Source organism: Microchirus variegatus (assembly GCF_963457635.1).
Source record: "Microchirus variegatus genome assembly, chromosome: 8".
NCBI lineage: Eukaryota > Metazoa > Chordata > Actinopteri > Pleuronectiformes > Soleidae > Microchirus > Microchirus variegatus.
Window position 1 is genome coordinate 15,555,802 of NC_139809.1, and position 14,124 is coordinate 15,569,925.

A 14,124-nucleotide genomic window follows, 5' to 3' on the forward strand; every position below is an offset into this window, starting at 1 on the left:
TTCAGAAATAGTTTATCAAGTGAAAACCAAATTATTTTTCAGTCGGCGCAATTAAGCGCGAGATAAAACATCAGCGAGAGACTCGATAGGGCACACTTCTGGCAAACTCAATCACATTAATGATGCTGGCAGGCAAGCTGGCACAGAGCCTGAGCAATCTGGTCAAAATGAAAGGAAAATTACAAGAAAGAGACGCGTCCCGCACACATGAATAATGGCAGCCCAGCACTTTGATTAATTATGTGATAACTTCCACACCATATGGCAATTATCAGCGGGATGACATGGTGAGAGGCAACGCTTTAGAAGGTTTATGGGCAAATGAAAAGTCTGTCCGTTTATCTGTCCTTGATGCCTACGTGCTTTGAAGGCTGCCGTGCAAACACAGAGGCTTGGAAATACAACAGTGTGTAGTTACAGACATTAAGCGGAAAAACAAAGCTTACTCGGGCCCGGTTTGATCTCGATTGCCGAGCGGCTCCAGATGTCCTTCTCCACCTGAGACATGCGCTCCCTGGTCGTCTGGTAGGAGTCGTCCGTGGCGCACACCGTGATCTTGTCCTGGATGCTGCCCTGGCCCTCCAGGTGATCCCTGCCCTCCCTGTGTGTGGAGGAGCAAGCAACGAAGACGTTGAACTTTCAACTCTATGAGGTAACATTTTTGTCAAACCAAAGGAGCTGTCACACAATCCGTAACCATTCCACGCATAGTTATGTGAGGCTACTGTTGCAGCTCGACTACGCCCTCTTCGTTGGGACTATTGTCCTTGACCCAGTTTGCAAGCAGTAGCCGGGGAATCAATTTATTGAATAAAGTGCGTCTGCCTCTGCCACTAGTACACTAGAGAGTGTTCCCGCCGAGTGGAAGGGTACGGTTTGGTAAAGTACGGTACATGTTTTTTTGCATTTCCATTAGGAATAGTACCGAAATAACTGGCTCCAACCATTCTGTTCTTTGGTACTCTTCCCTTGGGATACCAGAGTAAAATGTTCAGCTGATTGGTTACTCCCTTGCGATCAGTGTAAATATCCCATGGAAGTCTATTCTCATACACACATTAACGTCTTGTTGAGACGATCACAAACCGTGCAGGACAAAAAAAAGAGCTGCTGGATGCCCTCCATTGTTGTTCATGTTGTCAGGGCTTTACCATTCCAAACTGTACCAAACCGACCTGTACCATGATGAAAACACAGCATAGGTGGCAACATGCGCGCTTTCAGCTTGTTAGCATTTGATGTTTCTAGTTAAGGCTTGTTACAACTCAGAGTTAGCTGCCGGCTAGACGTTAGCATGTCATCCCATGTATTTGTACCATCCATAAACTTCACAGTTTTTAATTCTTAAAGCTGGTACAGCGTAAACTCTCTCTGGATTCATCATTTTTTTTACCGGCGTCTATTTTATTATTTCTGGGTCAAAGCCCCGGATTTGGAATTGTGTGGAATGCGCAGAGCAAGCTGGGCTAGCTCGAGTCAGACTATGCAGAAGTAATCCGACTCGCACTTACATTATCTGGGTGTGTTGGTCTCCCAGTTTCATTTTACATGAATTATATAAGCCTTAAAAGTTTTAGTTGGACAAACACAATAATATCTTTTGTTTCCTAACGTTACGCAAAGAGCACTGAATGACAAACCCCGAATACTAGGACTTGCGATTCCGTGTGATTACTTGTCCTGTTCCACTTCGCTTCAATCTTATCAATAAGTGTGCAGTTGTGGTGCAAATGTGACTCTCTCACCCTCTTCCATAGCCACAGACACTGTCTCTCTGTTCTCAGTTATTACAGGTCACACCTCTTAGGTTCAGTCATAACATAACATAACCGCGTTTGGCTGTTATTGTAGTGTTGTTTGTGCGTCGTCTGACGAGTGATGCTGAGCGCTTGTTGTATGAAAAGAGAGAGGCCAGTGTTCAGTGTGTGGTTTCAGTCTCGCACCAAATTTACTACAAATTCCATTTCGGCTGTGGAAAGACTTGAGCGTGCTGCTGCTTACCCCGAGACATACTGGTGAATGCAGTCGAAGCTGGACTGAGGCTTGTCTTTGCTGTCGCTGGACAAGTAGAAGGAGAAGACTCGCAGTCCATCGGGAGACTCCGAGGTCGGTGCTGGGATCTTTATATACTGTCAAACACAAACACAGGGATTATGAAATTAGAGGAAGAAAGAGGTAAAAATATAATCTCCATGTCATTTGCTTGTGTTTACAAAACCCAAGTAGATGCAAGTTTGTGAACGTGTACTTTTCCATGGTGCAGTTTTGTATCTGCTAGCATTGCTAATTTGAGTGACGTGTTAAAACTAATGCCGGTCACGCTAAAGGCGTCAACGTTAACGCACAGCGCGTTTCCATGACGACTGACGCGCGTGACATCATGTTTACCTGTCCAGGAGTCCAGGCACCTTTTACCAGTTAGTTTTATTAGCTCCATTAGCTCCATTAGCACCGTTAGGGCGCCTACAGTCGAACTTGATCAGCCTGTTTATTAAACAAAAAGAGCAGCGCTACAAATAACCATATGTGTGCCTCTGTTTTTAAAGTTTAGCGTTACTTTAGAGACTCATTTTACAATCGGAAGTCACGTAAACATGACGTTAACGGCGTCAACGTGCCCAGCACTAGCTAGAATGCTACTTAAAATTACATTAACATTAACATTAACATGATGTCATGCACGTCTTTTCCCGGTCAGTAGCCATGGAAATTCGTCATGCTAACATGCGTTAACGTTGATGCCGTTATCGTGCCCAGCACTGTTTTTGGTCTTTGAAGCCTTAGAACAAGCCTTTTTATGTGTTTGAGTCACTTGCGTTGCTTTACGGAGGCTGCCATCTTAGGCCACTAAGTATCTATAGCAGAACAAAGAAGAAACAGCATTGTCTTTGGCACGCAAAGGCCACCGTAGTTTTAATAAAAACTGATGAGAACAATCTTGAATTGCTGTTTTTGTTTGTTTGTTTGAGCCTGAATAATCTATCACCAGGTCAGGAATAAGTGACCTGCAACCAAAATGACAATATAGTATAGTTTTAAATCCCTTGTATGACTATCTACCTCTTCCGTCAAACACAGTGTCCGTGTCTCTGTAGCAACAAACAAGACAACAACAGGGTGAAGTCCATTTCCGCCAGAAAAACCTGTTACATAAAATGACCCAAAAACCTACTTCCGCTAAAAAGGACAGTTCAACATTGAAAATCACTATCAGGTAACGTGTGCCTTTAAAAGCCATTTTGTTATTGCTGCCTTTTTATTCACCGCCCGCAGCTGTGTTTCAGCCTGAAAATGCACGGTTAAATGTTGCCCTAGATTTTGCCCGAACCCCAATTATTATCCCCCATCCGTCACGAGCGTGAGTATGTGCTTATTAATGACGAATCCTTTTTTGTCCTCTTTTTTCTTGTGTTACCACCTCAGGCCAAAGCGTGTTTGAGTGCAGGTCTGAAGAAGCCAAAACGTCAGTGAGACGGACTTGAAGCTGTCTCTTTTAGTTATCAGTCATAAGTGATTGATTATAAATCGACCGGCTGAGAGTGCGGCGCTGCGGGCCCGATGTGGCAGGCAGGGGCTATAGCTGTCACAAATGCCCAGTCATGCAGCAAAGCCATAAGCAGTTTTTTTTGCAGCATGGGGCCAATGAACAACTCCTCTCCCCCAAAACCCCCTCCTCCTCCGCCTCTCCTAAAACCCCAACGCATGCCATTCACCCTCCCCCCGTCAGCCTCCAGCTTTTCTTCATGTGCACAAGCCCATTCGTGTCAACATAAAGCACAAAGCAGCCCACAAGGCCATGGATACTTGAGGAACACAGCTGACCATTAATTCTGCCCTATTTATGTCTGACCGTTCACATGCAGTGGTAAAGCGGAGTCATGCATATGTCTGCTCCAGTTTTTTTTTTTTTTTTTTACGCTAATTAGGAGCGATCAATCAAAAAAGCATCAGCGTGAGCACGGCCCTCAGGACCTATTACTTTATGTTTTTGAGCAGACGCCACTTCGACCAAAATGATAAGAAACCAGTCACCCAAAAGCGACGTGCTGCAGAGGACGCGCATTTGGGTTTGTTTCTTAAATTAAAGTGCTCAACTAAAAGAGAACGCAATACAATGAGAGTGCTCAATTTAAGCATTAGCATTGCAATAGCGCCACCACCGTCCCCTGCTTCAGTCCATGACAGCGCTACGAGCCGCCTCTGGCAATGCATTATTTTTGCCTGTCACCCCGATCCATGCCACCATGCACACTTCACATTCACATTCTAATCGATGTCACTCAGGTCAGACTGTTCAGAGGTTGTTCCCCGGTTTTTATTCACAGCTTCCCTCTCCAGCTTTATAACCATATGTCATTTAACCCATCAACTCCTAGTTCCTGACTCCCAACCGTCCAAACGTGGGATCACAAACACACACACAGCCCCCACAAGTGTTGCTCAAGCTGTAGCTAGTTAGCTTAACTTACAACAAAGGCTAAAAACAAGGGAGGAGAAACTAACCTGGCTCTCAAAGTAGCTAGCAAAGCTCTTTTTTATTTAACACAAAACCAATATTTCTCTTATTGGGGTGGGTCAATATATAATTGATTTGGTTATATATTGGATATCCTTCCTTGTGCGATATGCTAACCGATACGCCAGAGCAAATAACGATATTAATAACTCCCAGTCCCTGACTCCCAACCGTCTAAACATGGGATCACAAACACACACAGTCCCCACAAGTGTTGCACAAGCTCTAACTAGTTAGCTTAACTTACAACGAAGGCTAAAAACAAGGGAGGAGAAACTGACCTGGCTTTCAAAGTAGCTAGCAATGCTCTTATTTATTTAACACAAAACCAACATATCTCTTATTGGAGTGGGTCAATATATAATTGATTTGGTAAATATATATTGTATATCCTTCCTTGTGCGACATGCTAACTGATACACCAGAGCAAATAACGATATTTTAATTAATACATTAAGGTGATATAAAGTAAACAGTTCTTGCTAGGCGTCACCACTTCATGTCTCCTCACGGAGACGCTGTTCAAATGAATGAGGGAAACTTGGGTGGAAGTTACAAGGCTGAAGAAGAGAGAGTTAGCAGCGGGATAATGGCTACGGAGAAAGCTACATTAAGCGATGTTCTCTATGTTGTGAATAAATAGAGAAATTCTGCACTTGTTTTCTTCAGTTAGACAGATATCGTGACCTAAGGCTATACGATTTTCTTGCAATATGTTGATTATCACAGAATAGTTGTATCGTGATATTATTGGTATCATGGACCATTTGTTGTTTATCGTATCCTGTAACTACACAATGCAGTGTAACAGCTTTGAGCCAAGGCAAGCATGTTGATTTAACAGTAACTTCCTTATGATATACACTTGTCAAATGATAAGTCTTTCTGTGAAAATGAAAGCAAAACATTGGGATGTTGAGTTACAATCTGCAATGCTTCTAAAAGACGTCATTGTTTTTTGACTTCCGTAAAGCTCTCGCTTATCAAGTCACCGACTGACAATGCCATTGCTTTGTATCTTCACCACATCAGGAAACATCCAAGATCACATTACGTGCTCAGTCGGTGACATTTATTGCAGACAACAGCCAACAATTACAAACTGAAAAAGAACAAACTGAACGGTCAGAACAGTCCGTTTTAGTCCAGGTGACTAGATTAGCTTAAAACACTGAGTCACCATCGCAGCCAATTTGGTCCCAAATTAACTGTGTTTAGTCTGTGACTCAACGTTTGCTAACAGCACAAAGATCCGGAAAGTGCTGTCAATCAAGTGAGTGTAGATTTACATGGAAATGCTGAGTCATGGCCATCTTCATATGGAGCTTTGGTCTGATCCTCCTGAGGCTCCTGATGCCGGAGTATTGTGTTTTGCTGTATAGTCATTTTTTTTTTTAGGCAGAGGAAGCCTAACACTCCAAAGAGGTCACATGCAGGAAGGGACATTATATATCTTCAATATCACGTATACGTACAATTAATATCCATGCATCCATGCAGTATGAATCATCTCTTTGTTTTGTTGTACAGAATATTTCTGGTGAATTCTCCCATAAGCCAATTCATACGCCGATAACTATTACATTTGTGTGCGGGGCTGAATTCATTAAGTTCCTTATGCTCTGTAGATTTATTTTTATTTATATTTCAATTATGATTGTGTCCATTATTTCATCTGATCACTAATAAGACAGAGGCTTAATTTGGTGTTATTATAAATACTATTGCATGTATACAATCGACTGGATTCAGTCGGGCCGAGATGCTCTGTGCGCTTCCCACAAAATGATATATTAAATGGTCTGTATTTATAGTCTTGATGACCACTCATAGACTAGCGGAGCCGGGAATCAAACCCACAAGTTGAGTTGTGAGTCGACTCACTCTACCACTGAGCTACCATTAGAGACCTTTGACGCAAAACGTAATAGAAGAACAACTTTTTGTTCCTGAGGCATTTCTTCATATGTACAAAAAACACTCAAAACAGCTCTAAACGCTGTAGTATAAGGCCTGTATGTGGCGCCGTAAAGCTACCACAGGAATACACCAAAAACAAAAGACATGGGACAAGCTAGCGTGGTTAAGGGTTAAGCCAGCAATTTAAGCTCTCTGCGTCGACGGAGAGCCTGTCAGAGAGCCTCTGCGTCGTCTCCGTCTACACAAAACATTTTTTAAGTGTCCGTCACTCCGTCAAGGGACAACGGAGACGGCAAGGGCTGCGATTGGTCCTCAGCTCAATCCGAGCTAACTCTGCTCTGTGCCGGCTCACAGTGCGCACCGAGCGTCCACAGAGGCGGAGCTGATCACCGCCGACAGCGTCGCTGCCAAACTATAAATACTTCATATCTTAATACACAGAGCACGTTTAGACTCTAAATGGCAAATTTCTTGTCTCAAATGATCTTAAAACTGCGTTCCGGGACAGAAATTTTTTTATTTCAGGTGAGAAACAGCCACTGTTTCAATGTTATTCAGCTGCAACAACAACCACAGTCTTTTCTCTCGGACGCCATTGCTCACTGTTGCCAAAAGCACAACAACAACCTTGTGTAGCGACCCCTACTGTTCGGGCGGGAAATTGCATTGCGTATCCGGCACCATGACAAAGAACTATGAAGGCTCGAGGGGTCTCCGTGGTTACGCAGTCGGAGAAGTATAATGTGGCCTTTAGGATAGAGCGGTGGGCCTATACATCATCGTTTTCCGTATTGGAAACACAAGGATATTTACACTTGGACCCATTTTCCCGACAACCTTTGAGGGCTATCAAAAGGCCAGTACCATGTGGATAAAAAGCCGATATGACACAAAACTTTGCAGATTCTGCTAAACTCGTTCTGGCGCGTGCCGGCCCCTTTAGACTGACGACTCGCTCAAAGAATCTTGGAAGTCAACGGCCGGTACAAAGAGACACACGAGCAACTGTAGCGTGACTCCACTGTGAGTCAGAGCAACCAAATGGCATCGGAAACAGCGATCCTTAGCACCTTGTCAGTGCAGCCCCCCCATGGAGCCTGCAGGCTGATGAAATAACTGCCTCTGTGGCCTTGGCCCGGCCACATCTGCTGCTCCCAGCCAGGCCTCCCATGTTTGGGAGATGTCAAATACTTTCAAGCTGTTGTAAGGTGTGAACTGGACTGGAACAGAACATCTCAGCAGGGCGCTCGGCATCTCAACGACTACAACAACGGGAGCCACTATTTGTGATGTTCTTGCATGATTTCCCTCAGCGTTTTTAAAGAAGGTTAAATACTGTTCTTTGCCCTGAGATTTAGTGAGGAAGGAAGAATTTCTTCACAAAAGAAATCTACTTTTTCCCTTTCGTCCTGTGTGCTTCTTCTTCTTTTATTATTTTTTTCCAGCTTTCCCAGCAGATGTTGGGAACGCTGTGAGGATCTCGGTTTCTTTCCAACTCTTTCTGTCTTTGACGAAGGCGAAGCGAAGGCAGGGTTCCCAGCTCTGGTATTTGGCATGGCAGCACTGCTGTGGACGCAGGCGCCTGGATATGTGATTTACTCTGAAGTCTTTGCCTCCTGGCCCTGTCTCTACTGACACTAGTTACCATTGTCTTCTCATCTTAGCCTACTCAGCCATAGCTGCTCTACGAGCCGCCCGTCTTTTGTTCTCGCTTCTTCCCCCACAAAGCTGAGTGCAGTGGCCTGTCGGTCTGCCTGGATTATTCATGAACAGCAGGGACGTGTGGCTGTGTGTTGTTGGGGGGTAAAGCAGGGATTGGGGGTTTGGGTGTGTGTGTGTGTGTGTGTGTGTTGAGGGGAGGGGGTCAGCTGTGGCTCCCAGTGGAGCCAGGAGATTGTCCTAAATAGTCTTCCTGTAGGAATGTGCAACTCAGGAGAGAAGATGGGGGGGTAGGAGGATCCTGACGGGAGCAAGTGTAATTGTCCCTGATTCACTCTTTATTTAGGTCAATGTATTAGGGCAGATTTGATACTTGACATAACAGATTCTGCGAGTACAGTGTCGGACGCTGTCAAGTGGTTGGAAGTAGAGGGGGTCAGGGTCCAATTTTCTCTTTGTCCTCCACTCTGTGCCACGGTTCCACGGTGACTCATTTGTTAAAAACAAAGCACGTGACATCACCTCTCATGGTTTAAATCATGCTTTCAGCGTCAGCCTGGATGTGTGTGTGTGTGTGTGTGGTTGTTCCTGTGCTCGAGGTTCTATTCATTGAGGGGGTTGGTAAAGACAGGAACGGGAAAAGATGGGGGGTGGGGGAACTGACAGGAGTAAGTGTGGTGATATGGGGATGGGCAACTGTGGAGGATCCCCCAAGGTACTGCCTCTTATGCCAAGCAGAATCGGTCCTTTTTTATCCCCAAGAAGCTGTGGCTAATCTGTCAACCTTAACAAACACTCATTCCTTTCACCCCAGACACCCCACCCCTCTTTCCTGTAAGTGCCTTCCTCTTTATACACAGAGGGACAGGGGACTAAAAGACGACCATTGTAAAGACGTCTATTTGATGTTTAAGACCGTGTCTCTTGTGCTTCTGTTTTGTATGTTTTCTTCCATTCACGTTTTAAAAATGTAGCATCATTTGTTGTCTTGCATTGTCAGTCGCTGTCAGTGCGTTTACATGCACGTAAAGTCTGATTTTAGTCAGACTAAGATATTCATTTGAATTTCATTTGGTTAATGATGTCAGGGAAACGCATTAGTCTGACTAAAATCAAACTAGTACTTATACACATACAACATACCTGGGTAATGCGATTCATAGTCCGATTACTTGGCATTCTGTGTATGCACCAATATTTCCTCCCCCGGTCTGACAGCAGGTAGGAAACATACAGAACTACAACACGATCCATCTCACTTTTTCGCCGTTTGTTTTTCTGTGACGTAAAGGTCAATTGATTCAAAACAATACACGCTAGCTTATAGAGCGTCACCTAAGGAGGCAGAGGCAGACTCGACAAGTTGTCAAGTGTGACATATTTTAAATAGTGCTAGGCATGTAAACGGTGTCAATGAGTCCAGGCACGGTTTACCAGTTAGCTCCGTTAGCTGCATTAGCTCCTTTAGCGTCAATTAGCGCAACTGGAGCGGTCTGTTTATTAAACGAAAAGAGCAGCGCTACAAATAACCAACGTGCCTGTGTACTGCGTATGTGTGCCTCTGTTTTTAAAGCTGAGCGTTACTTTAGAGACTTGTTTTAACAATCGGGAGTCACGTAAACATGATGTCACACACGTCTTTTTCTGGTCAGTCGTCATGGAAACACGTCATGTGTGCCGACGTTGACGCCCATCGCTAATTTTATGTAATGCCATTTAATGTATGATAGGGTGTTCTGAATTATGTTTCTATGTGGATAGGGTGACACTTAGATGAAGCATAGCGCTTTAGCTAACTTTGGACCATTTAAAAAAAAAACACACAATTTCCCTATTTAACTTTGTGGTAGGCTGGTGTTCTCCAAAATAACAACATCATTCAACGCTTTATAAAGCACTCAGGTCGTCTAAGACTGTGTTTTCTTATTGTTCTTTTTCCTAATTTGCAATTGATGGTGTCAGTGTTTGGAAGTTCCCTTTGCACTTTGCTGTACTTGGCCCTCGCTGTCGGCCCTCAGATGCACCCGACGCCAGGAATAGGTTTTGTTGATGCCTCTCCGTTTCACTGTGGCAACCCCCAGAAACCACTTGGAACGCTGCACTCTCTGTCTCTCTCTCTCTCTCTCTCTCTCCCCCACGACTGGACGTTTCTCCCCATGCAAGCACGCATTCTGTAATCCTTTAACAATTCACAGATTGTGTGTTGGAAAGTATGTTCGAGCCTGATTATCTTGGAGGCAAAGAGAGAGGGGGAAATCCATCGCAGGCCCGCTCTGATGAGACGTATAAAAATGAGTTTGCATAAACACATTTGTTGTTTCGAGAAAATGACGGGAACTATTGATTAGGTGTTTTTTTTTTTTTTCTATACTGCATATGTGCAGTATTGACCGCGTGGCGTGACCGTTCGGGTAAATATAGACTTTCCATATCTGCCATCATGCTCTTGTTAAGCCTTGATACGTTGGGATTTATTGTTGGGGGGGAACATAAAGACAGCTGTTGTTAGAAAAAAAAATAGAGTAACGAGAATGATGTCCTTTTTTTTTCCAGAGTGCATCTTCGAACCCTATCCTAATAAGGATTACATAACCGTGGCAAATCACCGTGTCTTGAGGTTAAACAGTAGCTCTGTCTTTAATGCTCTTGGGCTTTAGTCTTTAAAGGCTCCTCACACACACATAAACACACACATACACACACACACACACACACACACACACACACACACACACACACACACACACACACACACACAAACACTGCCAGTACTGTCTACGTTGTTCATATCCTGTTGTTCTGCATTTTTAAGTCAAAGAGAAGAAAATGTTTGCGATAACAGCTCCTCAGAGTCTCCCTCTCCTAAATGTTAGTATGAACTCTGTCCAGAGAGAATCAACAGTTGTTTCTCGTAGAATGATTTATTGGATGCAATTCCGAGGTCGGCGTTCCTAACTTTAAAGCTGCAGTTCGTAACCTTTTGGTGACCCGGTTGAGGGAGCATTTGCGTGTATACGGCAGCAGCGCAGAGGGCAGTAAGTGTGCTGTCGAATTCACTTCTGAACCTTTTCGTAGACGTGTTTTTTAGTCCATACTCCAACCTTTTCGCTTAGCACGTTGTGTAGCAAGTAAGCTAAGGTTGCCGGACAGAAACACGTCTTAACCTAGCTAATAAGCTTAATCAGCATTGTGTGAAGTTACTTGACAAAGGATTAAATGTAAGAGATGTTTGGGTAACACATATTCACCATTAACGAGGTGCTTACTAACATATATAATTAGCATACTAGCCCTTTATTTGTCATCTTTAAACACCTTATTCTACCTCTATTACGACATGAATAAAGATTTTTTTCCTACATAAGGTGTTAATACGTGCTTAATCTTTACTAATAAAGGGTTGGTATTAGGGCTGGGCACGTTAGCGGTGGTTAGCAGCGTCAAGGTTAACGTACATTGATGCATGACACGTTTCCTGTCATGGCGACTGACAGGAAAAAGATGCCAGAGTCCAGGCACCATTTACCAATTAGCTCCGTTAGCTGCATTAGCTCCTTTGGCTTCGTTAGTGCGCCTACAGTCGAACTGGAGCTGTCTATTTATTTAATGAAAAGCAGCGCTACAAATAACCAGCGTATTGCATATGTGTGCGTCTGTTTTTAAAGTTTAGCGTTACTTTAGAGACTAATTTTAACAATTGGGAGTCACATAAACATGACGTTAACGGCGTCAACGTACCCAGCACTAGCTAGTATGCTACTTATATGCATGTTAGTAAGCACCTAGTTAATGGTGAATACGTGTTCCTTTATATAAATGTTTTTGTTTTTTTCAAGCTCTTCATTGTGTTTGGTTGAACATACCTGTAGAAAATTGGAAAAATATGTGATTATTGTAGAATTATAACAAGAGTGCACAACTTAAACGTAAATATGCTGTGACTGTGACTAGAAAATTGCAAATTTTTTCGTCACTCTGCCCGTCTCGATTTTTGTGCCACTGACGTCTGATCTTTTACAGCTCCCCTGTGACCATAAAACACTCGTAAAACACTCCCACGGTCGCCATGGCATCCTTCGAGATCGGCTGTGCGAAAGCCGAAAAACACAATAATGACAGAGAAGGAGCTAACTAAAGATGTCGTCTGTAACCATACAGGGATCCCATGAGGCTTCTCCCCAAAATACACCAGTATGATCTTTATAAAAAAAAACAGAGGGCCCGAGTGCCTCTGCGTAAACACCGTGGGCCTCGAGGCCGAGCGCCGAACACACAGACTTTGCCTTGCTTAACACATCTGGATGAATAGAGTGGCGTGTGCCCTTTCAGAAACACGTGGGACAGCGCTCCGGCTCGCTGCTGTGCCACTGGGAGAGGACGGCTCTCCAACCGCATTCCTGTTATTGTTATTCTAATTAGCTTCCAGAAAAGAAAAAGGAAAAACGGGGGGGGAAGAAAATGATGTGTGCACGCACAGACACACGGAGCAAAAGGCTTATTTATAGTGTGTGAGCGGGAGGTGAAAGTGGTAGTGGTGATGTTGGTGGTGGGGGGTTGTGTACAGTTAGAGCAGTCTTGTGTGAGGTAGAGGCCCTGATGCCTTTACCTCAGCCTCCAAGACACGGGGGTGAAATGGCACAATAATCAAGAGCCCGGGGGGGAGGAGGAGGAGGGAGCTGAAAGGAAGCTGAGCATTCACACACAGTCGTCATGAGAATATCTCAAAGAGAAAGCACACTACACTACACTACACACACACACACACACACACACACACACTCTCCCCTCGTCCCGCCGTTGCTATCGCTGCCTTTATGTGACAGCTGCGCACATAAAAGACAACGTCTCGTAAAGAAACAAGGAAACAATTACGCTGGAAACTGCAGCTTAACGTTCGGGAGCTGGTTTCACACCTGACGCAGCAAAAACAACGCTAACGTCCGACAATATCACGATGACTGTTTGTGGCGCACACTCAGAAATTAAAGTGCTCAGGTTCTTCGGCTTGTCCTCATAGGAGAACCTCCTTGGCTCCAGGTAGAACCTTTTTTTATAAAGGGCCCTAGTAGAAGGACCCTTTTGGAACCCTTATTTCTAAGAGTGTACAATAAATATTGAACCATTCAATGTTATGCCACATGGGTTAGGGTTGGGTTAGGGTTACAGATTATGCTAAGGGCACTTTGACACACTACTTTTCAAATACAAACCCACCTGGGCCAAATTTTCAAAACATGAAATAATCATTTTAAACAAGCACAAATTGGTAAAAGAAGTATAATGTCATGTTATTTCCCCTCCTTTAAAATTTGGACACATCTGACACTGGCACGTAGAATAAAAGAAATAAACCTGAACCTGGTTATATAATATATAAAATATAAATGTGCTTGTCCTATTTGGCCCAGTACATATAAAAGAATGACTTCTACTGTAGGTAGTTAAGGAATGAATGAATGAATCTTTGAGGGACAGTGAAATATATTGTTTCTCAGTGTTTCTGGTGGGACCACAGGCTGTGGGGCGGGGGGCACCCTGTATGAATAGGCTTGGCACTAGTATGTGAAATTCCAGGCCATTCCAGGACTTTTTTCCTTTTAGAGACTCACGTGTTTTAAACTATTGCAATTCACAATATACACTACCGTTCAGAAATTTGGGGTCACCTATACAATTTTTTTGTGTTTTCCATTAAAATGCACACTTTTATTCATCAAAAGAGCAAAATGAATAGGAAATATAGTCAAGACATTGGCGAGATTAGAAATAATACATTTTTATTCTCTTTGCTTTCGTCAAAGAACCAGCAAAACTGTGCTAACATAATTGCACAAGGGTTTTCAAGGGTTTTCTAATCATCCAATAGTCTTCTAACGCGATTAGCAAACACAATGTTCCATTAGAACACTGGAAATGGGCCTCTATACACCTATGTACATATTCCATTAAAAACCAGACGTTTGCAGCTAGAATAGTCGTTTACCACATTAACAATGTATAGAGTGTATTTCTGATTCATTTAATGTTAT

General features: G+C 43.5%; 1 protein-coding gene across 1 annotated transcript in view; it reads right to left on the bottom strand.

The window, feature by feature from the left end:
- Nucleotides 1-14,124, bottom strand: part of LOC310930995 (RNA polymerase II elongation factor ELL) — a gene marked incomplete at its 5' end in the record, with an annotated part of 31,837 nt that overhangs the window by 9,969 nt on the left and 7,744 nt on the right. The window contains 2 exon segments of the mRNA XM_083894066.1: nucleotides 447-601; nucleotides 2,002-2,129. Of these exon segments, the coding sequence (XP_083750192.1) occupies nucleotides 447-601; nucleotides 2,002-2,129 (283 nt within the window).